Source organism: Condylura cristata, unplaced genomic scaffold, assembly GCF_000260355.1.
Source record: "Condylura cristata isolate star-nosed mole 26May11 unplaced genomic scaffold, ConCri1.0 scaffold00029, whole genome shotgun sequence".
Classification (NCBI taxonomy): Eukaryota; Metazoa; Chordata; class Mammalia; order Eulipotyphla; family Talpidae; genus Condylura; species Condylura cristata.
This window is the reverse complement of record NW_004567130.1, coordinates 1,795,835-1,819,984: the sequence shown is the minus strand read 5'-3', so window position 1 is coordinate 1,819,984 and position 24,150 is coordinate 1,795,835. Positions and strand designations below refer to the sequence as shown.

The following is a 24,150-nucleotide window of genomic DNA, read 5'->3' as shown; positions in this document are numbered from 1 at the left end:
GGGGGGTCCCCTCCCGCCGGGGGTCCCCTCCCGCCCGACCCCGCGAGCTCTGAGCCCTTTCCAAAAAAATTACTTCTAAGTTCTCCACGCTAGGCAACCCTGCCGGTGAAGCCGATGACGGCCTCCGCGAGGATGATGCCCAAGGATGGGAAAATAGGAGCTCGCGCCGGCGCGGAGTTTGTGATGGAGCGGGTAACCGTTCCCCATGGCGATAAGCCTGGCACCTGCTTAGTCCTCCACTCCCAACGTTGAAATAAAGCCAAACTTCCAACCGCCGGCCTGTCCCTCCCGACCAACTGTAGTTGAGAGTCACAGGGCAGGTGCGGAGGGAAAGCTGTGTCCAAAGTCCCGCTACCAGGTGGGGAAGTCATTTTCACGCCACGTGGTGAAAGGAGGGGTCCCGGAGGTGACCCTCGGGAGGTTAGACCCATAGACGCAAGGTGGGTGGGGGAGGTGGCCGTGGAGGGCAAGGCGTGGGGGGGCGACCCGCCCACCTGAGCGGCCGGAAGCGCCTGCGCCACCTGGGGAGCCCCTTGCTCTAACCTACAGTTGACAGGAAACACGGGGGGTGGAGGCGGAGCCACCAGCCTGCCCGGAGCGTGGAATCCCCTTCGACTCACGACCCTGGTGCCCGAGTGCCGGAGCCAAGACTTAAAACGCAACGCCAGCACCGGGTCTGCGTCCTAAGTCAGAGTCTAACCGGGTGTTGTTTGAGAAAATCAGAAAAGCAAACATAAGTTTTGCTATGTAAATGGCGAATTATTGTAGCTTATTTCTGAATTTACGTTTTTCCTGGATTCCTGGTGAAGTTTTCTTGTTTCTGGGCCTCCTGAATTATTCTTTGGTGAATTGTTTATCTGTTCTGGCCATTTTTTCTTGGGTTGTTTAACTTTTTTAAAATTATTATTACTTTGAAATAATTATAGACTCACAAAAAGTCACAAACGTAAGATAATTAATCTTAATTATTCTCAAAGTCAGGAAACTGAGATTGCTTTGTTTTTTGTTTTCTTATTTCAATTATGGTAAAAGTACACAAAGTAATTTAACACAATTTGCAATTATCTTTGTGAGATTATTTCTAAATATTGCACTTGTATGATGAAAACAATATAACATTGTGCTGCCGTATCCCTCCTCTCAACTCTGCTTTCAGTCACCAGCTCCAAATAGACCCTGCTTGGAGTATCTATGCCCCCCAAATCAGCAAATGCTATAAGTCAGTGTTATGCCTCTATCAGCAGAGTTTCCTGTCAAAAATGAGGTTAGCACCGGGCTCACAAGGGGATGAGACAAGTAAGGGGGTACTGATATCTCACAGTGGCTTAGAAATTTATCTTCCTTTTTCAAGTAAACTTTGCTTAAGGTTTATAGATTTTGTTAATTAAATTTTTTCCTTACATCATTATAGTCCCCATAGTTCTCCTGCTACCTTATCACCCTTAGTCCCTTGTGTTCATACCTCCCCTGGTTTGCCCTGCCTCTCCTGCCCCCTTCTTTGCTGTATGCTTCAGTTCTGTGGGCATAATGTAAACTTTTCAATTGAAGTATAACATGCAAATGGAAAAATATATAAATCATAAAGCACCTCTTTGTTCACAAAATGAACCCACAAGGTAAACTCCAGAGCAGGGAAAATTATCAGCAATCTTCCCTGTGTCCTCTCTTGACATCCCCCCTCCAAAATGTAAGGACTACATTTTGGTTGTTTTTGACCTTTCTTTAAATGAGATCATACAGAATGATATTTTGTGATTGGCTTCTTTCATTCAAAATTGTGTGTGTGTGTGTGTATACATATATATGTATGTATGTATGAGACCTGTGTTATGTATATGTCCTTTTTTCCACACTTTATAGAATGCTCTTTCTATCTTCTGGAAAAGAGAGAATCCTTTGCTATAAAGCACAATAGATTGGAGACATTGCCTACATAGTAATTTAAAAGTACTCAAACTTTGTTTAAATACACATATTTGAAGAAGAAACTGTAATCACTATCACCCTAAGCAACAAAATAGATTGATATACTGGTAATTACACTCCATCCTGTATCCATTTAAATGAATATATAACTTTAAAAGCAGGGTCCTCTCTGGTGGTGCATTGGGTTAAAGTGCAGAGCTACGAAGCTAGCTGTAGCCATTGCAGCATGAATTCAATCCCCAGCCAGGGAAGTGGCCCACATGGTGCCCCATGAATAATAAAAATCTTTTATAAATTTAAAAGCACATATACTGCCCAAATCTTCCCATTCACCAGCTGTATGGTAAGGGGTTATGCTTTTCTTTTAAAAAATTATTTATTTATAGATACAGAACTGGGGTACAGTCCAGAGGTGGATGGTGGTGGTGGTAATGGTGAGGATTCACCAGAGAAAGAGGGCAGAGTAGGGAGCAGACAAAGTACACTGCTGCTCCTACATAGTAATTTAAAAGTTTAAGGGGAGCAGTGTGCTAGACAAGGGGGGTCTGCAGCACCTCCCTGGCTGGGGATTGAACTTCGTCCTGAAGCTGTGGCTGGATTTGCAGTGCTGTGGTTTAACCCATTGCCACCAGGGAAGGTCTGAGGGGTTATGCTTTTCAGGAGACAAGGGGAGCTTGTGAAAATTCAGTCACATTCTTCATTCATTTACTCATTCAAAAACTAATTGAATACCTACTCTGCCAGGAATTGTTCTAGCTTTGTCTCCAAAATTCTAAATCCTAGTGCCTTAACCCTTTTTGTGATAGAATTTACATGTTTGCCCTTAATGACTTAATGCTTTTAACAGAAAAAAGAAAATGCAACACAACATCACTGTTCTATTCACAATGTCATCAGAAGATTCAGAAAACACATTATTTCTGGGTGAGCTATGATAATGTAAAGTGGTAAGGAGAGAATAAAACTGCCAACAGGTCCTTCCTCTTGGTGGTGTCTGAATACAAGTCACCAAAGGAGCAAGGATTTTGAGGGATTTGGTCTCCAGTTATTGAGACCCCACACCACCACCACTCGGCAGAGGACAAAGGGTGTGGAGACTTTCATTTCTTCATATTGCAATCATCACAATTAAGAGTGCCAGAGAAAATGTTTCTGCCTTCACCTGCAGAGCATACAAAATATGGTGTGTGTGTATGAGGGGAGGGGACCCACAGCACCTTCATAAACTGCATATTATTACCAAAGTAAAAAGTACCAAAAGAAGTCCATGTTAGGGAAATCTAAAAAGATGCTGTATTAGAAAAAGCACTCACCTCTTGAGTTGTTATGAATGAATCCCTTGAGCAAATGCAAAAGTGAAAGTTGTTAAACGTTTGATAAGAATGCAGTCCCTGAGGTTGCCAGGAGGACTTTCAAGGGAGCACAGCTCGCACCTGTCCATAGGGCCCTGCCAGAGGTACCTCCACTGTCTGAGAGGTACCTCCACTGTCTGAAACTCCAAGCAACCAGGTCTCTCCATGGCAGAAGAGTTTCACGTTAAAAAACACAAATCGTTTTTATATATAAAAGAGAGCGAGAAAGTGTTTTCATTAAAATATATATTAAATTGTCAATAAATGAAGCTGTCTACTGGATGCTTAGTTCTTCCACCTGCCCCTAGAACTGACCTACGGTGCCTTTTTACTACACAAGAATGTATATTCCTATGGACATCATAACAGGCAGCTGGATCAAAAGGAGGGAAGTGGCTGGTATGAGGGGTGGGGTGATATTTTAACAGGTGACAAAGTACTCCTACTTCCCAGTCCCGAAATTAGGCACATTCAGGAACTCAGAAAAAACCGCGCGAGAATGTTGGCTCCTGGTCTTACCCAAGGACTCCTGAGCTAGGGACTCCCAGGCCCCGCCCCTTTTGTTGGCCATGCCCACCTCAAGTTACGCCCAAACCAAGTTAGTCCCGCCCCGTGTTCTCACACAGTCCCGCCCCTCCAGCGGGGTACTTCCGGCTCTCGCGAGAGCGCAGCCCGGAAGTCTCCCGGCGGGAGCTGACGGTTTGGGACCCCACGTGGGTTGGGTTTCGGAGTAAGTTGCTGGTACTGCCTGCCTCTCCCCGGTGCGATGGGGAAGCTGCGCCGGCGGTACAACATCAAGGGGCGCCAGCAGGTGACCCCCGGCCCCTCGAAGGGTCCCCCCGAGCCACCTCCCGTGCGACTGGAACTAAAGGGTAAGGCGTCCCGGACTGGGGCAGGGTTTCAGGGGAGGGGTCAGCTGGGCACTGGGTCCGGAGGGCCTTGCGCACTGTGCCCTTCTTGACTAGAGTGGGGAGAGGAGAACCCCCTCTCAGGAGGCCCGAAAGAGGGGCAACAATGTCACGCTACTTATATGTGTGTCTGGGACAGGACCCTTGTGCCGTAGTATAGAGATGGGGGCAGTTCCACTTGTTCCTATGCTTGGGTTCCTGTACTGTATCTTCTCCAGCTCCCGCGTCTATTTTCAGCTACTTGTCTGCTCAGTTGCAGGCTGCTTGATGTTTCTGCTCAGATGCTGCTTTGCTAATAGGAGCGTCTACCATGTGCCTAGCACCATTCTTGGAGACATCATAGGAGATTTAAAAAATAATCTCTGCTCAGCTTGTGTGCTCCTGGGGGGAAATGAACAAAGATAAATGTGTTAAACATATAAAACAAATGTTGTATGAATATAAAATTCTAAGGAGATGAAGCAGGTCAGGCATTGGATGGACTGTGGGTTCCATGGAATTATGGGGAAAGTCACACTGAGGAAGCAAGTATTTGAGTTAAGACCTCAGAATGACTGATTGGAGGTGAGAGGAAAAAGTGGGGGGCCTTACGAGTCATAGAGAAGACCAAGGCTTTGGGGGGATTTGTAGCAAAGTTGAGATGCCACTGGATTTATGTTTTAACAGTATCACTGTGGATGCTATGTTGGCAAAAGTAGAACCAGGAGATTGCTTAGGAGGCTTAGTACACAAATTTGGACAAAAGCAGAAGTCTGGACCAAGGAGTAAGCAGGGGAGGTGAGAAGTTATTGGGTTCGGGATACATTTTGGAGATGGTGACAGTATGTGGTGGCAGGTTTTTTTTTTTTTTTAAGATTTGTTTTATTTATGTATACAGAACTGGGGTACAGGCCAGTTGTGCAGGTGAGAGGATTCATCAGAGGCAGAGGAGGAACAGGCTGATCAACGAAGTACACCGCTGAGGGGACCAGCGGGCAGTCAGTAGAGTTCTGCCATGCCAAGGGCAGGCAGTTTTGCGGGAGACCCAGAGCTTGGTTTGGGAGTCATTTGGAGATCTAAGTAGAGGGGACAGGCATACATATCTCCCCCACACAACCCAGGGAAGCATATCTGTGTGTCCCTCTGGTTTGAAATTACCCTCTTTACTGGTCTATTGTTTATGGTCTATACTTCCCTCCTCCCCCACCCCAGACTAGTATGGAGGGACCCCCTTGGGGGCTCCAGAGGCTCATACTGGGTGGCCAGCCCAGAGGACTCAGCACTAAGGTGGCTGGCCTCCGTAGCCTCCAGGTCTTGAAACAGTCCAGAATGTCTTTTCAGATGAGGCCACGCTGAAAGGAGTTGATGCAAGCAACGCACTGGTGCTACCGGGGAAGAAGAAGAAGAAGATCAAAGCCCCTCCTTTGTCCAAGAAGGAGAAGAAGCCTCTGACCAAGAAAGAGCGGAAAGTGCTGCAAAAAATCTTAGAACAGAAGGAGAAAAAGAGCCAGGTACATACCACCAACTCAGTCTGGGTCACATGGTTCTTCAGGGTGGGGAGGGCTGAAGAGTCTGTACCCCAACCCCCTGCCCTCTGGGTCTCTGTAGCAGGACTCTCCAGTGGGGCTTTCTGGAACTTGAGGCATGTTCTTTGTCGATACAATCCAGTATAGTAGCTACTTCACCTATGGCTGTCAGCACAGGAAACATTACTGCATGACTCAGGACTTGGTTTTATGATTTAGTTTTAATGAATTTAAATCCAAATACCTACAGGTGACCAGGGGCTCCAAGACCTTGAGCCCCTCATGGGGCTGGCTACTTGGGGCTCTGCCAGGCTGCAGCAGGCCCAGGTTTACTGAGGCTGGATGTGTGTTAATGAGGGAATTAGCCCGTCAATATGCTTGCCTTGTTTCCCTGCACATTTGTATTTTAATCTGGTCAATTTCAAACTTTCTTCCTTAAATCTTTTCAGAGAAAGGGGTTTTGTAATATAAAATCCAAACACAGAAATGGAGGTAACAGGGTCCAATGGTGACCACCCTGGTCACTCCAGGGTCCCTACCACTGTTCCTTCTTCCCCTGGGTCCAAGTCCAGGACACCCATCAAGATATTAGTTTCCTGGGGCTGCCCCAACAAATGACCATGCACTGGGTGACTTAAAACAGAAATTGATTCTCTGGCATTCCTCGAGCTCTGAGGTGAGGCGAGGCTATGTCCTAAAAGTCTGAAATCAAGGTATGGACTGCAGGAGTCTCCAGCGGGGGTCCCTCCTGGTGCCCCAGGATATCAGCCTCCATGCCACAGAGCCCTTTCCCCTGTGTGGCTCCTGTAAGAAGAACCTTTAGATTTAGGGCCCACCCCAGAAGTCCAGGTAATCTCATGTCTGGATCTTAACTTACTACATCTGCAAAGACCCTGTCTCCAAACAGTGGACAAATGTTTTGGGGACTGTCATTCAACCCACTGTACCTACATTTTATCCATAAATCAGTTTCTATTGTTGAAATGAGGACTATTTTTAAATAACCAGTGCTGTTAGCAACACCTTTTTGAAAATACCAAATATCCTATAAATGGTTGAATTTCCAATTGTTTTGTACAGGTGGCTCCCACCCTATCCCCCCCCCCCTGTGTAATTTGTTGAAGAAATTAGATTGTTTCAGAGTTTCCCAGAGTCTAGACTTTTACTTCCTGTGGTGAAGCTAAATTCATTCCTCTGTTCTCTGAACTTCCTGTAAATTGAAATTTGGATCTGGGGCAGTGATTCTCGACTGGGACGGTTTTGCATGGGGGAGTATTTGGCCATGTCGAACATCTAGTCATGATGACGTGGGGCCCTACAAGCAGCTCCTGGGCTGAAGCAGCCAACAGCACCCCACAGCAAATTGTCCAGCTGGGGTACAGAGGCTGAGAAATTCAGATCCAGAGGCCTCGTGGGCTCCCTATTTGATTCTGGCAAAGTCATGACGAGGCTGTGGTGTCCACAGGAGACGGCTGACCTGTGCTTGCCCAGGGAGACCCACCCTCCCGCGGTGTTTCCTGTAAGCACCCTGTGCGGTGCTGCTTCCCTGCTGTCCTCTGCCTGGCTCTGTCTCTTACAAGCTCTGAATTGTTTACACAGAGAGAAACACAGGGAAAAGCCTGATGAAACTTTGAGTCAGGAAAAGAAAACAGTTTTGCACACCCCTAAACATTGCTCCTTAACTCATATGGGGACCATGTCCCATCAGGCATGGAGCTGCCCCCCCAGCTTGAGTAACAACAGGCGAGGAGGTGGTGATGCCACAGTATACCCCTGGGCCCTGCTCTGTGCCTTTGGCGGTCTCCCTGGACAGGCACCTGGTTGGTCAGCAGTCTACAGCCCCGCTTACCTGACCCCGACTCCATGGGGGCAGAAGCCCCCTGAATATCGGCAGAAGAACACCCTGCAATGGAGCTTGACTATAGAAAGATCGTGGTGGGGCCCTCCTTGGTGGTGCAGCGGGTTAAAAGCACAGCACTGCAAGCTAGCCACAGCCACTTCAGTACTGGTTCGATCCCCACCCGGAGGTGGTGGCAGACCTCTCCTGACCCACCCACTGTTCCCCTTAGCGGGGTACTTGCAAACCTCTCTTGACCCGCCCAGTGCTCCCTTTAGCAGTGTACTTCATCAGTCTGCCTGTTCTGCTCCCCCACTCTGTCTCTGGAGAGTCCTCTCACCGCCCCTGCACCTTAGCTCTGTATACATAAATCAATAAAATCTTTTAAAAAAAGAAAGAAAGAAAAATTGCAGTGGTAGCAGTGCTGAAGCTTGATACTGTCACACTGCCCCTCCACGGAGCGTGTCTGTGCCGATTGTGACACTGTCTCCCTTCCCAGCGAGCAGAGATGCTACTGAAATTGAGTGAAGTCCAGGTTTCAGAAGATGAGATGAAGCTCTTCTACACCACATCCAGGCTGGGCACGGGGCACCGCATGTACCACTCCAAAGCGTGAGTCACCCCTAATGTCAGGATCCACGCGAGCAGGCATCGATTGGGTCATAGAAGGCGTTGCTCCTGGGGCTGTGGGAATAAACCAGCACCGATGGCAGCTTCCAACTGCAGGACTGTATACTCCTGCCACGTGTCCTGAGGCAGGTATCTGCAGAGCCAGCTCCTCCTGGTCTTGCTCCTCATCCTGGCACTTGCCAGCCATCTTGGGTGTCCGTGGCTTGCAGGCCTTAATCTGCATGTCTCTGCCTTCCATGGGCCTCTGCTCTCTGTTGAGGTATCTTCTCGCTCCTCTCAGGAGACCAGTCACTTGGGGGGCCTTTGTCATTGAAGGTCATATTCTGAGGCCCTAGCAGACATGACTTTGGGGGAGATGCTATTTACTAATAACCAACTTTTAAAAGTTAGGAAAAATCACCTAAAAATCCAGGTTCCCACCTGGTCTGCACCATTCAGACAATCTGGCCATGCCAGCCAGCAGTTGCAGAGGGCAGCTGGCCCTTAAGTGGAGCCTGTGTATCCCTTTCCCCATGGCTTCCCTGCCTCTGCTCTTAAACTCAGCCCGGTCTCCTCTTACAGTGATCCCAGTCTGGTGCCTCTAAGCATTATTGTGCATTTAATAACTGCTTACAGGTTCTACGGGCCCTAGGATAGGACAGTTTGCAAAAATAAAATTCCCTTCCCTTAAGAAACTTAGTTCTGGGCCTCCTTGGTGGCTCAGGGGTTAAAGAAATGGCACTATCAAGCTGGTGCCAGCCACTGTGGTCTTAGTTCAATCCCCAGCCAGGGAGGTGACCCACATGGTGCAGCAGACCTCTCCTGTCTCCTTGCTGTTCCCCTCAGCAGTGGATTTCAGTCAATCCACCTGTTCTGCTGCTCATTCAGTCTCTAGTGAGTCCTCTCAGCTCCCTGCACCTCTGGCCTAAACACCAGTTCTTCTAAGTATATATAAATAAATATATCTTTGGGGTGGGGGTGGGGAGAAGATACTTAATTCTAATGGTGGGGCCTTGGTTTATAGTCAAAAACGTAGATATTTAGGACTGGTGGGCATAAAATAGACAATAAAGCAGGGCAAGAGAATGGAAGGCATTGGAGAGGGATTTCAGCTGCACAGTTAGGAAGGCTTCCCTGAAGGGTGACGTTTGCGTCATGTAGAGACGCAAGGACATCTTGTGCAAAGCCTCTCGGGTGGGGGTGGTCATGGCCTTTGAGTTCCAGGCTCTGACCAGTGTTGAGCAGCTTGGGGTCTACTGGTCCTTCCAGGCTCCATTGCTGATGCTTGCTGTCCCAGCAGGAAGTCTCAGGAGGTCAGAGCCCAGGGTCCGGAGAGGATCAGCAGCCTCAGCGGGGCCCACCGGAAGCGCTGTCATGAGGATTCAGAGGAAGAGGAGTCCGAGTCTGAGTTCTCAGCAGAGTCTGAGCTCGAGGATGAAGCCACAGGAGTCGAGCCCGGGGAGGCTGGTGTGGGCATTGGAGTGGCAGGTGTGCCTCCAGAGGCAGCTGGTGAGAATCCAGAGCCCAGCACTCAGTCAGCTCCAGCAGGGACCCCTGCTGCTCCTCCAGGCCCACCAGCAGCATCCTCCACCATGGCCAGGCCCCCCATGAAGCCGGCCATCTTCATCCCTGTGAACCGCTCCCCTGAGATACAGGTTTGCCACTGGGGTGTTTGTGGTAGGGGCAGGGGCTTGAGTGCTTGGGGCAGCTTGCTTCACCCTCCTGCCTCTGAGACCAGTCTAGAAAAGGGGGAGTAACAGCACCTCCTCATGGAGATGTGTTGCAGCCTTCCCTGGAGTTGGTCCAGGCTGTTGAGGTTGGTCGGGGTCAGTGTTTCATCATCTGGCATTGTCGTGTGTCCTGGCCGAGGTGGCCAGTTGTCCAGACTTAGCCTGGGCCGTGGAATCAGCTGACCTGGAGTCGAACGTTGGCCATGTCTACTGCTTCCTTGCTTGCCCCAGGCCCGGGCCTTCTGATCTGCACTTTGGGGCTGTCCCACCTACTTTAGGTGCTCCCTTTTCTCTGCCTCACTCTCCTTATCTGGTCTCGGGGTTGTGCTGCTGATGAAAGGACTTAAGGATGTAAAGCCTGGGACCCTCTGCAGAAACCTTGGTGTGGTATCATCGACTGTTTGGTCTCAGGATGCCTTGGACGCTGGGGTACCATCCAGGTCACTCAGTCCTGGGCCCGTCTGGTGGAGGTCACTCCATCTGTCCACTCTGTTCACTCAAGGGCAGTGGGGACCTTCATCCTGGTGGGGAGAGCAACCTCAGCCTCGCGCTATTTTACATGGGGACGAGGGCTGTGGAGGGAGATGGGGTTCTTTGAGGGGCCTGTTCCTGAGTAGGGGACGGGACAGGCCCTGGCGCAGGGGCTGCCTAGGTCCTGAGAGCGGATTTGACTGTTAAAATAGGGATGAGTGATTCTTTTTTAAATGAAAACATTGAAATTATCAGCTCACCATCCCAGATAAGGGTGAAGATCATTTCATGAGGTTGTAGCTGGAGCTGTGGGGACATGCAGGGCAAGCTCTGGCCCTCCCCAGTTACTTCCATGATGTCACGGCCCAGGCACTGTGCCAGTAGGGAGTGGAGTTCCGCTCCGCCAGGCTTGGTGGCTGGACTCTTCAGGGTGTCCCGCTGCTGCCAGGCTCTTCTGAGGGTATTCCTCAGAGGCCTTCCTGGAGGAGGTGTCTCAGTGCTGTGTCTCTGTGTGAATAGCATGGTGCTCCTTTTCCTTCTGCAGTTTTGCTCTTTTGTCAGTCAACTTAATAGGCCTGAGTTTTGTTCCTGCCCTCTGGAGCTGAAGTCCATTCTTTGGTTTTTCTTAACTGCCTCAGGGAAGAACCTGTTGTGGGAACAGGGCGTGATCTTGGCCTTTTCTTCAGAGCATGGGATTGTCCTCCCATCCTGCAGCTGTCCTGCTGTCTTAGATGCCCTAGCCCCTCCCTTGGCGGCCATGCTGGGATTCCTGGGGCAGTGTTTGCCACCCATCTGGTGGTCCTGACCATGAGGCAAATGGTGTTTTTTGGGGTTTTTTTTTGTAACGCTGAAAAGGATAGAATAAAAACCATTTTCAGAACAAGTGTGCATGTGTATACACAGGGTGAGCAGTATGTCGTGGGGCTTCTCCTGCTGTGTATACAGTCATGTATGTGCACAAGCGCTTCTTGGTCCGTACGTACAGACAGGCATGCGCACAGCGCTTCTCCGGCCATGCATACACAGGCGTGCCCACGGCGCTTCTCCGGCCCTGCGTACAGGCAGGCGTGCCCACTGCGCTTCTCCGGCCATGCATACACAGGCGTGCCCACGGCGCTTCTCTGGCCCTGCGTACAGGCAGGCGTGCCCACGGCGCTTCTCCGGCCCTGCGTACAGGCAGGCAGGCGTGCCCACGTCTCTTCTCCGGCCATGTATAGACAGGCGTGCGCACAGTGTTTCTCCAGCCGTGTATAGACAGGCATGTGCACAGCACTTTTCCGGCCATGCGTACAGACAGGCGTGTGCACAGCGCTTCTCTGGCATGTATAGACAGGCGTGTGCACAGCGCTTCTCTGGCATGTATAGACAGGCGTGTGCACAGCGCTTCTCTGGCATGTATAGACAGGCGTGCTCACAGTGCTTCTACCATCTATATGGACACGCATGCGCACAGCACTTCTCGTGTAGTGTGTACAGACAGCACATGCATACAAGTGTGCCACATCTGGGGCAGGAAGGCAGTTTTGGGAGCTGCGCTGCTCCAGAACTGGCCCCTGTGAGGGACAGGGCCTTGCTAGGGATACACGGGTGTGGGTGCCCCCCCCACAGAGGGTTCCCATGTCTCTGAGGACGCTCGCTGTTACCTCTGTAAACCATGTCTTCCTCCATAATCTTGCTTTGTTTGAGTAGGTTCCCCTTATCCCCTCTGTCCCTGTATAGGGGGTGCCCTCCTCCCCGCATCCTGAGCATTAATTCCTTCTTTTGCCAGGAAGAGCGACTGAAACTCCCAATTCTCTCTGAAGAGCAAGTGATCATGGAGGCAGTGGCCGAGCACCCCGTTGTCATCGTGTGTGGGGAGACAGGCAGTGGGAAGACCACGCAGGTGCCCCAGTTTCTATATGAAGCAGGCTACAGCAGGTGAGAGCGGTCCCGGGGCCCTCTGCAGGTCCCTAGGTGGCAGGAGTTTTGGGCCCCTGGTCATTTGGAGCACGTGCCCCAGGCGCCAGTCCCGCCGTGGCCCTCCCAGCTGTGTGGCTATGGTAAGCTGTGTGATGTAGTGTCTCTGTGCCTCTGTGTCCTCAGCTGTGAGGTAGGGAAGTTGAAGAGTGGTGCAGTCCGTGGTTGACAGGTGTGGCTGTGCAGAGCAGCCCCTTCAGTCCCAGTGTGTGGAACCAGGGGTTAGCAGGGTGCTCATGTCACCTGGCTGGCAACTTGGACCCTTGTGTCCCCTGGTCTGGGCCTCTTATTCAGTGATACTGGGGCACTGGCCTGCTGCCTTAGCCAGGTGATAACCACTTCTGCGAGGCCCCCAATCTGGCACCCCAGCTGATGTGTCAGTTTTCCCCCTTAGCGAGGATAGCATCATTGGTGTCACGGAGCCCCGCCGAGTAGCCGCCATGGCCATGTCCCAGCGAGTGGCCAAGGAGATGAATGTGTCGCAGCGGTGAGGACTCTGCCTCTTGGGGTAGGGCTCAGGGGTGGAGGTGGCTGGGCTTTCCTGGAGGAGTAGGACACTGGTACGCACATCCTCCATGGGGTCACATCACAAGGGGTGGGGGTGGGGGTGAGCAAATGACCCTTCTGGGCCAAGGGCCAGGCCAAGCAGCAGGTGGCCAGTGATGAGCCCTTAGCATCACCGGGTTCCTCTGAGCCTCAGGGCTCCCAGAGGAACAGGCTCTCCTGGCATCAAGGCTGCAGGCTGGCCATGGACAGGAGGGGAGCAAAGCAGCCGGTCGTGGCCAGACCGTGGGCTCGGGTCTGGTGGGGCCAGGAGACGTGCGAAGTGGTCTGAGCACAGCGAGAGGCTCCCCTGTCCATCCGTCCCTGCTGCCTTGGGGAGGTGTGAGCAGCGCCTGCCGCGGGCCAGGCCATCCGGCTTCTGTGTGGCAGTGCGTGTGGCCCCCACGGCCCCCTGCAGCTTATCTGCAGTCTGAGACACTTCGTCTGTTTGCACATCAGGTGGGCAAGTGCCCCTGCTCCCCTTTCTGGCCGTGGCCACCACACATTTTTTGCGTGTCCTAGAAGCTTCTCTGCACCACCACATCTTCATACTTACCCTTGTCTGTTTCTTACAAATGGGGTAAGATCCCACTCTCCTGTGTCTGTCCTGCCCCCTTAACTGATGAATCTTAAAAATAATAACACGTGAGAGGCTGTGCCTTGCTTCTGTGTGTTTTGCTTATCGTGACCATTTCAGAGAACGGCAAGGCTCGCACGTGTGCCCTACTTGCCCGTGCCGGCCCTTTCCTGCACCAGCGTCTTAGCCATGGCCTGGCCAGCTTCCCCTCCTCTGCAGCACCCGCTACCGCACCTGTCATTCAGAGGCAGGTGCCAGACGCTCTGTCACCATGTCCGTAGCTCCCATTACAGCTCTTAGCACTTTTAAGATAAAGTTTCTTCAGAACATGATCACAGTATCCTCCTGTGTCTGTGACTCCAGGCCTGCTCAGGTGTCCATGGCTGTCTCCCCAGAATCTCTGGCCATGGTCCTCATGTGCTGGCCTGACATGCTTGGCAATTGGAGGCTCTGGAGCAGGAGAGCAAGTGGGGCAGGCATCTGGTCCTCAGGGGAGTCGCGGTCCCCTGCTCTCAGGCGTGCTGCCTGGTGGGGCCAGGCCTCCCCTGCTGCCCATGTAGGAGCAACTGCTCAGATGCAGCCTCTGTAGCTGCTCTCCAGCTTGCCCTGAGGTCAGCCTGTCCTGCAGGGTCGTCTCCTACCAGATCCGCTATGAAGGAAACGTAACAGAAGAGACCAGAATCAAGTTCATGACTGATGGCGTGTTGCTCAAAGAAATACAGAAGGTTGGTTGCTCGTCTTCTCTCTGGGAAAGGCCTGAGAGCGTGGGGCCAAATGTAAGGCCGACGCCCTGGATGAGAACAAATGCCCATGGGTGCCAGTGGTCAGCCAGGGTACCGCGGTGCTGCTGTGTGATCTTGGGCAGGTTATTTAACTCTCCAAACCTTTCTGCAGTCTGGTGCAGATTGCATGTAATTGTTTTGAAGCAAGTTGTGTTATATGTGTGGATGGCAAGCACAGGCCTGGGGATGTTCCTTGACTTCCGGGAGCTGGCATTCACCAGGATGTGCCCCTTGAGTCCTGCTGACTGGCCATGTGGCCCTTGAGTGGGGGTCTCGGGACCGCAGAGACGACAGCCTTCTCTGCCAGGGTCACCTAGGAAGGTGACCAGTGTGGTTTTGGATTCCATGGTTCCTTTCATATGGCATGCCCTGAGTCCGACCCCCCTGAGTCCCCACCCAATGCAAGTTTCCAAGTTGCCTGGCTCTCCATGCCCAGAGGAAGAGTGAGAGCTCAGATTTAAGGAGTAGAGGCCGCCCCTTGCTCTGGCACCTTGGCCCAGGCCCCAGGCCATATGCTTTGCAGAGGCAGTTGTCAGTGAAACTGCACCGTGACCGTGAGGTGGGTTCAGTTGTTCGTCTGTTACAGATGAACCTGAGGTGTGGGGAAGTGACACTCCTTACCCAAGGTCACAGACTTAGTGGGCCAGGGCCCATGCCAGCTATCAGAGGGGTTCCCCAGGTGAGAGTGAGGGGACAGAGTGGCCCTGGTGGCTCAGGTAGGGCAGGTGGGCCTCACCCTGCTGACCTCTTCCCAGGACTTCCTGCTGCTGAAGTACAAGGTGGTGATCATCGACGAGGCTCACGAGCGGAGTGTGTACACGGACATCCTCATCGGCCTCCTGTCCCGCATTGTGTGTCTCCGGGCAAAGGTGGGTACAGGCGGGGTGTGGGGGGCCCCCACATCCAAGGGTCTCAGCGTGTTGTCCATAGACTCCTAGGCCCAGCATAGACTCCTGATGCCCATCCCAACCCCAGAGACCCAGGCGCTCACTGCAGCCTGGTGCCTGCTCTCCCTTCCTGTAGTGATGGGTGGGCCCGGGCCCTGCCTTCTGCCTCCGTCCTCTAGCAGAACTTTACCTCCGGGATTTTCAAGCCTCCCTTTATAAGCTACAACTGGGAGAGCAGAACCTGCCGCCCACTCACCCTTTCTAGAGAGTTCCCCAGCCAGAAAAGGGGCTGAGAGTCAGGACTGGAGGAGGTCAGGTCCCCGAGCCCCAGGTCACCACCTCCCACCCCACAGAGACAGCTGCCGTTGAAGCTGCTCATCATGTCGGCCACACTGCGGGTGGAGGACTTCACTCAGAACCGGCGGCTCTTTGCCCAGCCGCCCCCCGTCATCAAGGTAACATCTAGCTGGAGGTGGGCCAGCGGGGCAGCCAGGACAGAGCACGGGAGCTCGGAGCTGGGGAGGGAGGGAGTGCTGCCCTGAAGGCTCCCTGCTGGGAAGTCTGGGTAAGGGTAGGGGTGCTTCTGGGCTACAGTCACCCCGTCCTGCCCCTGCCCCCGTGTGCCCCTCATAGGTCGAGTCCCGGCAGTTCCCAGTGACGGTGCATTTTAACAAGCGGACACCCCTGGAAGACTACAGCAGCGAGTGCTTCCGGAAGGTCTGCAAGATCCACCGCCTGCTCCCGGCAGGTCAGGCCCTGGCGGGGAAGCTGGGCTTCACCCCTGAGCCTGGGGTGCGGGCAGGTGTCCTTGGCCTGTCTCCCAGGTGCCTCAGCCCTTGCTCAGCCTTGGTTTCTGTGCCACTTCCCAGGTGTTCAGGGTGCCTGGCCTGCTAGACTCTGCCCCAGGAGAGCGAGGGAATGAGGGCTGGCTTCCTGCTGCCCTGCTCCCTCATGCCCTGCTGGGCACTCCCAACAGCCCTGTCACTCAGCCTTGTCCCACAGCTCGCTGAACAGTGCTAGGCCTGCCCACTCTCCGCCTGTTCCAGGGGTACTCTTGGGCGCAACCCCAGCACATAATCTTGTTCCCTCCTCCCCACCTTCTCAGTGGGGCTTCTCTTACATCTGGACCTTCACCCCTCAGTGCGGCCACTCCTGACTCCCACACCCCTGCGCCTTGCCTCCCTCTGGACGTGCATCCTGGCCTTTCTTCCTGCTCCCTTCCGGCCTTTTCCAGGCCTCCTCCCCGTCCTGGTCCTCTGTCAGCAATGGAGGGACCCGTGGGAGGGTCCCTCGTTCCTTTTATTCTCAGGAGTGGAACTGCTGGCCAGCAGGTAACCGTCCAGCCTCCAGTGTGGTACCACAGGCCTGGGATGGTTGCCATCACCCCTGCCTCGACGTCCTGTCTGGCTATCCTGCCAGCCGCCTCCCAGCGGGGCTTGGTGATGGTCGGTGATCAGGGATACTTGTGGGGTGCCTGGAGGGGTAACTTGGGGGCCTTCCTCTTGGCAGGCGGCATCCTGGTGTTCCTGACAGGGCAGGCGGAGGTACATGCGCTGTGCCGCAGGCTCAGGAAGGCCTTCCCCCACACCAGGGCCCCGCTGCCAGGTACCGCGCTACCCTCTGCGCCGGAGCCCTCGCCGGGGCCCGGGCCTCAGCATCTCGCTTTGTTGTGTTGGGCCTGCTGTCCTGTCACTTTAGGGTCACCCACAGGGAAGGACAGCCCAGGGTGCCATCGCCTGACCTGTTCATCTTCTCCCAGAGAAGGATGACCAGAAGGACTCGGCCGAGGAGATGCGCAAGTTTAAGAAGTCAAGGACTCGGGCCAGGAAGGCTCAGGCAGCGGTAGGTGGGGCCCTGGGGCAGCCTTGCCAGTGGCTGTGTGCACGTCTGCCTGACTTTAGTGGAATAGAGTCAAAGTGCAGTTCCTTGGTGACATCCCTCATTCCTCAGGCTCCCAGCAGCCACCGAGAGCTGCCAGTGACAGCAGGGATGCTCCTGCAGTGGGGTTTCCATTGTGTGGCCGCTCCACAGCTGCAGGGTGGCTTAGGACTTGAAACGGTCGAGGTTCCTGAAGCCTGGGGCTGGGGAAGCGTTTGGAAGCATCTGCAAGGGTTCTCGGGGGCGGGGGACAGAGCAAGGGCACAGGCCCTCTCGGCTCTTGTGGAAGGACAGGCGCATGGGCAAGGCAGGGGTAGGCCTGCTCGCCCCGACAGACCCACTTCCTGCGTGACGACGGCCAGGTCAAGGTCAGTGTTTTTTCATTGGTGAGCTACGAGGCCCCGGTCTGACTGGGTTTGTTTACAGATTTACTTATGTATACAAGGACCGGGTGTAGGCCGGAGGTGCAGGGGTAAGAGGCTTCGCCAGAGAGAGTGGGAGCAGAGCAGGCAGGGGTACTGAAATCAGCTGCTGAGGAGAGTGGTGTGGAGACAGGAGGGGTCTGCCGTGCTGTGTGGGCACCTCTGGCTGGAGCTGTGCTCCTCACATCTTGTTTGCCGTAGACGCTGCCCCATATCAGTTTGGACAGTTACTCAGTGCTGCCCGTGGGTGAAGAGGACCGGGAGGCAGACGTGGATGAAGAGGAGGCCCTGGGCTCCGACCTGGACCTGGACCTGGGGGACGACGTGGCAGACAGAGGTGGGACCCCGGCAGGGCCGCCGTGTGCCTGTGCCTGCATCCCTGCTGTTCCCCAGGCCCTGTTGGGGCCCAGGCTCTTGTCTACCCTCACAGTGCCTGGAGGGACACTGTGACCCCACCTCTCTGTTCCTGTGGGGTGGAGGCCCAGAGAGCTGGGTTCCTGGCCCTTGTGCCTCCCGCCTTTTCCTGAGCTCCTGAAATTACCTGGCTCTCAGTATTTGTGGTGTTGCCTCAACAACAGCAGGGAGGGTTCCCCAACTGCAGAGCTTGCCTTACTGGAATGTACCCCGTGACTAGAGATGGGCCCTGGCTGGCCTTCCTGGGCAGAGCCTGGTGGGCGTCAGGCTGGAGTTGGGCAGTGGACAGGGAGCTTTGGCTCTGCGCCAGATGTGCTGGTCCTGAGGGTGGAACCCCAGCAGGCAGCCAGGTGGTACAGTGTTCTCTGGTGGGGTGGGGGTGCTGGGGTGCCAGTGGGCCTCCACTTCCTTGCAGGTGAGCAGCTGGATGCCTCGCTCCCCCTGCACGTGCTCCCCCTCTACTCCCTGCTGGCCCCTGAGAAGCAGGCACAGGTGAGCTGGCAGGTGGAGTGGGTCCCGGGGGGAGCATCTCTCGGGGCATCTAGAAGGGGCAGGGCAGCCCTGACTGTCTTGACTAGGAGCTATTTGGTCTCCAGCCCTGGTGTTCTAGAAGAGTACTGGCATCTCCCACTTGTAAATGAGATTCATTTCCCTGTTTGGGACACGGTGGCAGGAGCCAGAGGCAAGCAGTTGGCCCTGCTCGCCTGGCTGCTTCCCCGTGGGGACCTTGCCTGACCTTGTTCCCACGCCTCTGCTGGTGAATTCTCCCCTGACACTCGTCTCTCCTTGATACCAGGTCTTCAAGCCTCCCCCAGAGGGGACTCGGCTGTGCGTGGTAGCCACCAATGTGGCCGAGACGTCCCTCACCATTCCGGGCGTCAAGTATGTGGTGGACTGTGGGAAGGTCAAGAAGCGGTTCTATGACCGCGTCACCGGTGTATCATCCTTCCACGTCACCTGGATCTCCCAGGCCTCGGCTGATCAGCGGGCGGGCCGTGCCGGCCGGACAGAGCCTGGACACTGCTACAGGTGGGTCTGCAGCTTCCTGCTTGGGGACAATGGGGCCTTGACCCACCAGGGAGCCCGTGAGGTCCCCAGGCTGTGTCCACTGGGGTCCTCGGGCTGTGTCCCAGGATTTCAAATCTGTGGGACTGGACCGTTCGGGTCTTTTCCTCAGGTGTGTTTGGGGGTTCACTGTGGTGTGGCCTGGCACGACGCCTCACTCCCCTTCATGCAGAGTCCTGTGCTGTCGCCGTGTGTGGGACCACATCTTCCCTGTGGGCGGGCATTCAGTGGCATTCCTGCAGCCATCATGAGTACTTCCTCAAGGGTCCGTGTCTCATGAGTCGGGCAGACCTCTGGGTCTTGAGGGCCTTGTGTAGGTGACCTGCGGGGAGCCCGTGGACCTAGGGTCTGTTTCTTCAGCCACTTCGCAACACCCGTTACTTTCCTTTCTGAAAGTTGTGAGCTTCTTGTGGGGGAGGCGGCATCTGCCTGTCTGGGCTGGCCCTGGGCTCCTGGCCCTTTGTGTGAGCTCTGGGGAATGTCTGTTCTGGTCTTTTCCTTACCTTAGGTTGTCTTTTGATTGTTGAGATGTAAGAAATTTTTTTTTTTAATTTTTATTTTATGTATTGATGCATACCAGAGCTGGGGTGCAGGCCAGAGGTGTGGGCAATGGGGGTGAGAAGACTCACCAGAGACAGTGGGGAGCAGAACAGCGGGTTGACTGAAATCCACTGCTGAGGGGAGCAGCAGGGGGACAGGAGAGGGCTGCTGTGCCCTGTGGGCCAGTGCCCGGCCATGGAGCAAACTCTGCTGCGGGGGCTGCGATAGCTTTATAGTGCTGAGACAACCCCTGCACCACCAGGGAGGGCCCGAGATGTAAGAATTCTTTATACATTTGGGACAATAGGTCCGTGTCAGATGTATCATGCAGATGTTTTTTTTCAAGTCTGTACCATGTTTTATGGTTTCATGTCTCTTTTTCCAGTGTTCAGAATTGCCAAAAAAAGATAATTGAGAAAACTGAAAAGAGTGGTAGTTAAGATTGCCACCCGCTCCGTGCCAGCCTGACCATGACTTGAGTCAGCCCCCGTCCCCTCCCCCGCCCAGGCTGTGTGGTCGGGCCTGGCCCGGGTGACCCGGCTGTGCACACAGAGCGAGTGGGGCCACAGCAGTCTGTGCTTTGCCAGCGGCACATTCTGACCGTGTTCCTTTCTGCCAGGCTGTACTCTTCAGCGGTTTTTGGAGACTTCGAGCAGTTTCCTCCTCCTGAGATTACCCGGCGACCCGTGGAAGACTTGATCCTTCAGATGAAAGCTCTGAACATCGAAAAGGTCTGAGTGGCGTAGGCCCTGCCCCGCCCCCCTGGATTCCTGCGTCCTGTCTGCCCTCTCTCAGTGCCCTGGGGCTGGCCCTGGGGCCCTTGCCAAGCAGCTAAAGCCCCTACGAGAACCCAAGTCCCAGCCCTGATCTCTGGAGCACCAGGATGGGTGTCGGGGACAGAGCCAGGCGGACTGAAATGCTCCCACAGGCCTCGGGAGGGGCAGGGGCTGGCAGTGCCCTCGAGAACCACAGAAGGTTCTGCCCACAGGCCCACATCTCCTGGTGGACCAGGGTGGTCCACCTGTCACCTGCTCCAGGAGGGTTGGTCCCAGACACATGGAGACCCACATCCATCAAAAACCACCCCTGCCACACCTGCCAGGCACTGGCAGCATGAGTCCATGTTCTGTGCCTTTGTCCTTCAGGGTGGACCATCCTGGTCCACCAGGAGATGTGGGCCTATCTTTCTGGGCCCGTCACACTTGGGGAGTCACATGCTGTGCCCTTGAAGGTCCCGCTGCTTTCAGCATCATGTACTTGAGCTCATCATGTGGGAGCAGGGGCCAGGGCTCCACTTCCTTATGCCAAGTCTTAGTCCCTGATGGGGGACACCCATATCCGTGCATCCAGGGTGGAACCTGCATGCTTGAGCTCTTGCTGTCAGCTGTCCCTACGCCAGTGCCATCACCCCTGTCTCCTCCTGATTGTCTGGCCACATTGGCTCCATCTGTTCTGGTGGAACCCCAACCTCCCACCAGTGGTGACTGCCCCCCTCACTCCCTGCTGTGGGGACTCCTGCCCACCATGTGGGACTCACGCCCTCCCCTGTCTTCCAGGTCATCAACTTCCCCTTCCCGACCTCTCCCTCCGTGGAGGCCCTCATTGCTGCTGAGGAGCTGCTGGTGGCACTGGGTGCTCTGCAGATGCCCCCACGACTAGACCGGTGGGCAGGGTGGAGTGGAGGCAGGGGGTGGAAGGCCAGCCCCGCTCCCATCACCCCAGGCACCTCGGTCTTGGGGCTGACGCTGAATCCTGGACCTCTGTGCTGCAGGGTGAAGCAGTTGCAGAATTCCCGACTGAGCAGCCCCATCACCGCACTGGGCAGGACTATGGCCACCTTCCCCGTGGCACCACGCTATGCCAAGATGCTGGCGCTGAGCCGGCAGCATGGCTGCCTGCCCTATGCCATCACTATTGTGGCTGCCATGACCGTCCGGGAGCTGTTCGAGGAGCTGGACAGGTGGAATCGGGCGGGATTCTGGCCTCGGGGAGCCCCTGCCCACTGGGTGGTCTGTGCGGGCCCCTCACCCCACAGAAGTCTGTTTGCTGGACTTTCCTTACCCTGGATCCCCTCTCCGTCGCCCTCGACCTCAGAGCTCCCCGGGGTCCGCAGGGCTTGCTGGTTCACGATGTGCTTCTGTCACTTCGTGGCTTCGTTTACCCTTGTTCCTCCCACACGTGAGCCACGCTGTTTATGTGTGGCATCCTGACCTACGCTGCTTTACGTGAGTCCCGCCCCAGAACCCTGTCCTGAAGGACCCCTGGCTGCTCTGACCGGGACCAGGCTCTGGGAAGCCCACCTGTCATGTCTCCCTCCACCCCTCCTGAGCACGTGGGTCCGCGGGCATCACCATACCTCACCCTCCTGTCCGGGTAATGCTGGGCGTTAATGGTTCCAGCACATTGGGTCAGCTCACATGGGATGTCAGGCACTCCGCAGCTCAAGGTCACACATCAGCTGACTGTCCCCTCCATGGGGACCTCAAGAACAGTTGATCTCTGTCTCCAGCCTGCCCTGGGGCTTCTGACTGGGCCCGCAAGGTGGCGGCGGTTGCTCTCCACTGCTGGAGGGTTCTCTGCTTGGTGTGTGGCATGGGAACTGCCAGGTCGGGGGGCGAGGGCGCCTCAGTCCCATGGCTGTCAGTGGGGACGTCAGCCCACTGCTTTCTCCCTGACTCTGTCTCAGCTTTGGGGAATGAAAAGTGCATCCCTGCTCCGGCACCTCACGGTGGCTGGGCAGCCTATGCCAGGGCAGTAACCCAGTGTGTGTCTGTCTGTTGTAGGCCGGCCGCCAGTGACCAGGAGCTCGCCCAGCTGAAGGGCCGGCGTGCCCGGGTAGCCCAGATGAAGAGGATCTGGGCAGGACCGGGCATGTCCCTGAAACTCGGGGATATCATGGTGCTGCTAGGTATGTGCCAGACGGGGCGAGGAGGGCGCGTGGGGGCAGGGGGTGAGTGCTGTCTCGCCCACAGGCGCCGTGGGAGCCTGCGAGTACGCCGGCTGCTCGCCCCAGTTCTGCGAGGCCAACGGGCTACGCTACAAGGCCATGCTGGAGGTCCGGCGTCTTCGCGGCCAGCTCACCACTGCGGGTACGGACCGCCAGCCCCGTCTAGTGAAGCTTGAACTTGTCTTGAGCGACATTGCCACTGCGGTCGTTCCTGTCACTCGTGGCCGTGTCTGGAGCTCCCGCGCTGCTGACATGCTTGTGGCCCTGAGCCGTGCCTCACGCTCCAGAGCTCCCGGGGACTGCCTGGGGCCGGGGATGGCAGACGGTTGTGGCTGGCGCCCCTGAGGGACCTCGCCTCCCCCTCTGCCCCTGGCTCGGTCACCACCACGCCTTCGGCCCTGCAGCCCCCTGCCTCACCCTGACTCCAGTGCTCCAGCTTGCGGGGGTGGGGTGAGGCAGGAACTCTGGCATGTGCCAGGCAATGGCCCCTTTGTTCCTGTCCCTGGTGCCTGCTCCCGTCCTTCCCGATTCTTCTCCTCTCTTTTCAGCTTAAACTTTGCTGGGTGTTTTATGGGGAAGCCAGGAGCTTTATATTGTAAACACTGGAACAGAAATATCCATCTGTCCTGCCTTCCTTTTGGCCCTGCTCCTCCCCTCTGGCTTTCTGCCACCTACACCCACCCCACCGCCCCCGGCAGCCATGTCGAGCCTTCCTCCCGGCATCCATAGAGCTCAGCCTCCCCTTTGGGGATGGTCCCTCACCCCTGGATTTCACACCAAGATGACGCCTGGCTTTCCTACCAGCAGTGGCTCCAGGAACCTAGAGAGAAACATCTTTGCCCTCTTGTTACCTTGTCAGAGGCCTCAACTCTTCGGCCACTTTGGGGTGGCTGATCCGGGCAGAGGGCATGGGGGTCCACGTCAAGCCAGGTCCTCCCAGGCTTGCTGTTCTCAGTAGCTCTCTCCTGACACACAGTGTTGGTGTGTCCCTGTCCTGTGCTGTGTCCCCGGGCCCCCGGCCTTCAGAGCAGCCACAGCATTTCTGTCAGCCCCGAACTGGATCACTGCACGCTGGGAGCAGTGGCCTCACACCGCATGTCTGCTCCCTCAGCAGCAGGAACCCTAGCCGTGCCCTGCCCACCATGGCACATGGCTCTGGCCTCAGGCCTCTGGCTGAGAAGGCAGTTAGTTGCACTTTTAAAAAATGAGCTTTCTAGAAGGGAGCAGGGGGCAGGATGGGCTTTCCAGAAGTCCTGGCCAGCAACCCTGTTCTTGCGTCCAGGCCCAACCCGAATCCTGTTGTTCTCTATGGGAGCCAGCAAGAAGCCACGTCTTAGCAGAATGCCCTGTTGCCCACGGCGGGGAGGGGTGTTGGGGCCAGGGTCCAGGCAGCAGGAGGCTGAGGCCAGAGCTCACCTATCAGGGTGAGAGTCTTCTGGAATGTAGGGACAGAGTCTGCCCCCTACTGGCCATCACAGCCATCGCCATCCTCATGCTTGGCTGTCCCCGCCCGCAGTCAATGCCGTGTGCCCAGAGGCTGGGCTGTTTGTGGACCCCAAGATGCAACCTCCTACTGAGAGCCAGGTGACCTACCTGCGACAGATTGTGACGGCTGGCCTCGGTGACCACCTGGCCCGTAGGGTCCAGAGCGAGGAGCTGCTGGATGAAAAGTGGAGGAACGCCTACAAGGTTGGCACTTCCTCCCTAAGCCCTTCAGCCCTCTGGCCTGGGCACTGGGCGCCATCCAGCCCCCTGGCCTGGGCACTGGGCGCCATCCAGCCCCCTGGCCTGGGCACTGGGC

General features: G+C 55.3%; 1 protein-coding gene across 2 annotated transcripts in view; it reads left to right on the top strand.

Moving 5' to 3' along the window:
* Positions 1 to 4,006: 4,006 nt before the first annotated feature.
* The window catches only part of DHX37 (DEAH (Asp-Glu-Ala-His) box polypeptide 37), a 24,149-nt gene continuing 4,005 nt past the window's right edge, over positions 4,007 to 24,150 (top strand). For both annotated transcript variants that reach the window (XR_001145926.1, XM_004690632.2), the window contains exons 1-21: positions 4,007 to 4,150; positions 5,507 to 5,676; positions 8,028 to 8,140; positions 9,438 to 9,792; positions 12,107 to 12,255; positions 12,689 to 12,781; positions 14,043 to 14,139; positions 14,952 to 15,065; positions 15,437 to 15,538; positions 15,717 to 15,831; positions 16,593 to 16,688; positions 16,843 to 16,925; positions 17,585 to 17,720; positions 18,213 to 18,289; positions 18,594 to 18,826; positions 20,022 to 20,133; positions 20,959 to 21,065; positions 21,174 to 21,362; positions 22,186 to 22,310; positions 22,375 to 22,491; positions 23,866 to 24,038. Coding sequence is in view for 1 of the 2 variants with exons in the window: in XM_004690632.2 (XP_004690689.1) it covers positions 4,045 to 4,150; positions 5,507 to 5,676; positions 8,028 to 8,140; positions 9,438 to 9,792; positions 12,107 to 12,255; positions 12,689 to 12,781; positions 14,043 to 14,139; positions 14,952 to 15,065; positions 15,437 to 15,538; positions 15,717 to 15,831; positions 16,593 to 16,688; positions 16,843 to 16,925; positions 17,585 to 17,720; positions 18,213 to 18,289; positions 18,594 to 18,826; positions 20,022 to 20,133; positions 20,959 to 21,065; positions 21,174 to 21,362; positions 22,186 to 22,310; positions 22,375 to 22,491; positions 23,866 to 24,038 (2,862 nt within the window). In the remaining variant the exon portion in view is untranslated. The remainder of the gene's footprint in view (positions 4,151 to 5,506; positions 5,677 to 8,027; positions 8,141 to 9,437; positions 9,793 to 12,106; positions 12,256 to 12,688; positions 12,782 to 14,042; positions 14,140 to 14,951; positions 15,066 to 15,436; positions 15,539 to 15,716; positions 15,832 to 16,592; positions 16,689 to 16,842; positions 16,926 to 17,584; positions 17,721 to 18,212; positions 18,290 to 18,593; positions 18,827 to 20,021; positions 20,134 to 20,958; positions 21,066 to 21,173; positions 21,363 to 22,185; positions 22,311 to 22,374; positions 22,492 to 23,865; positions 24,039 to 24,150) is intronic.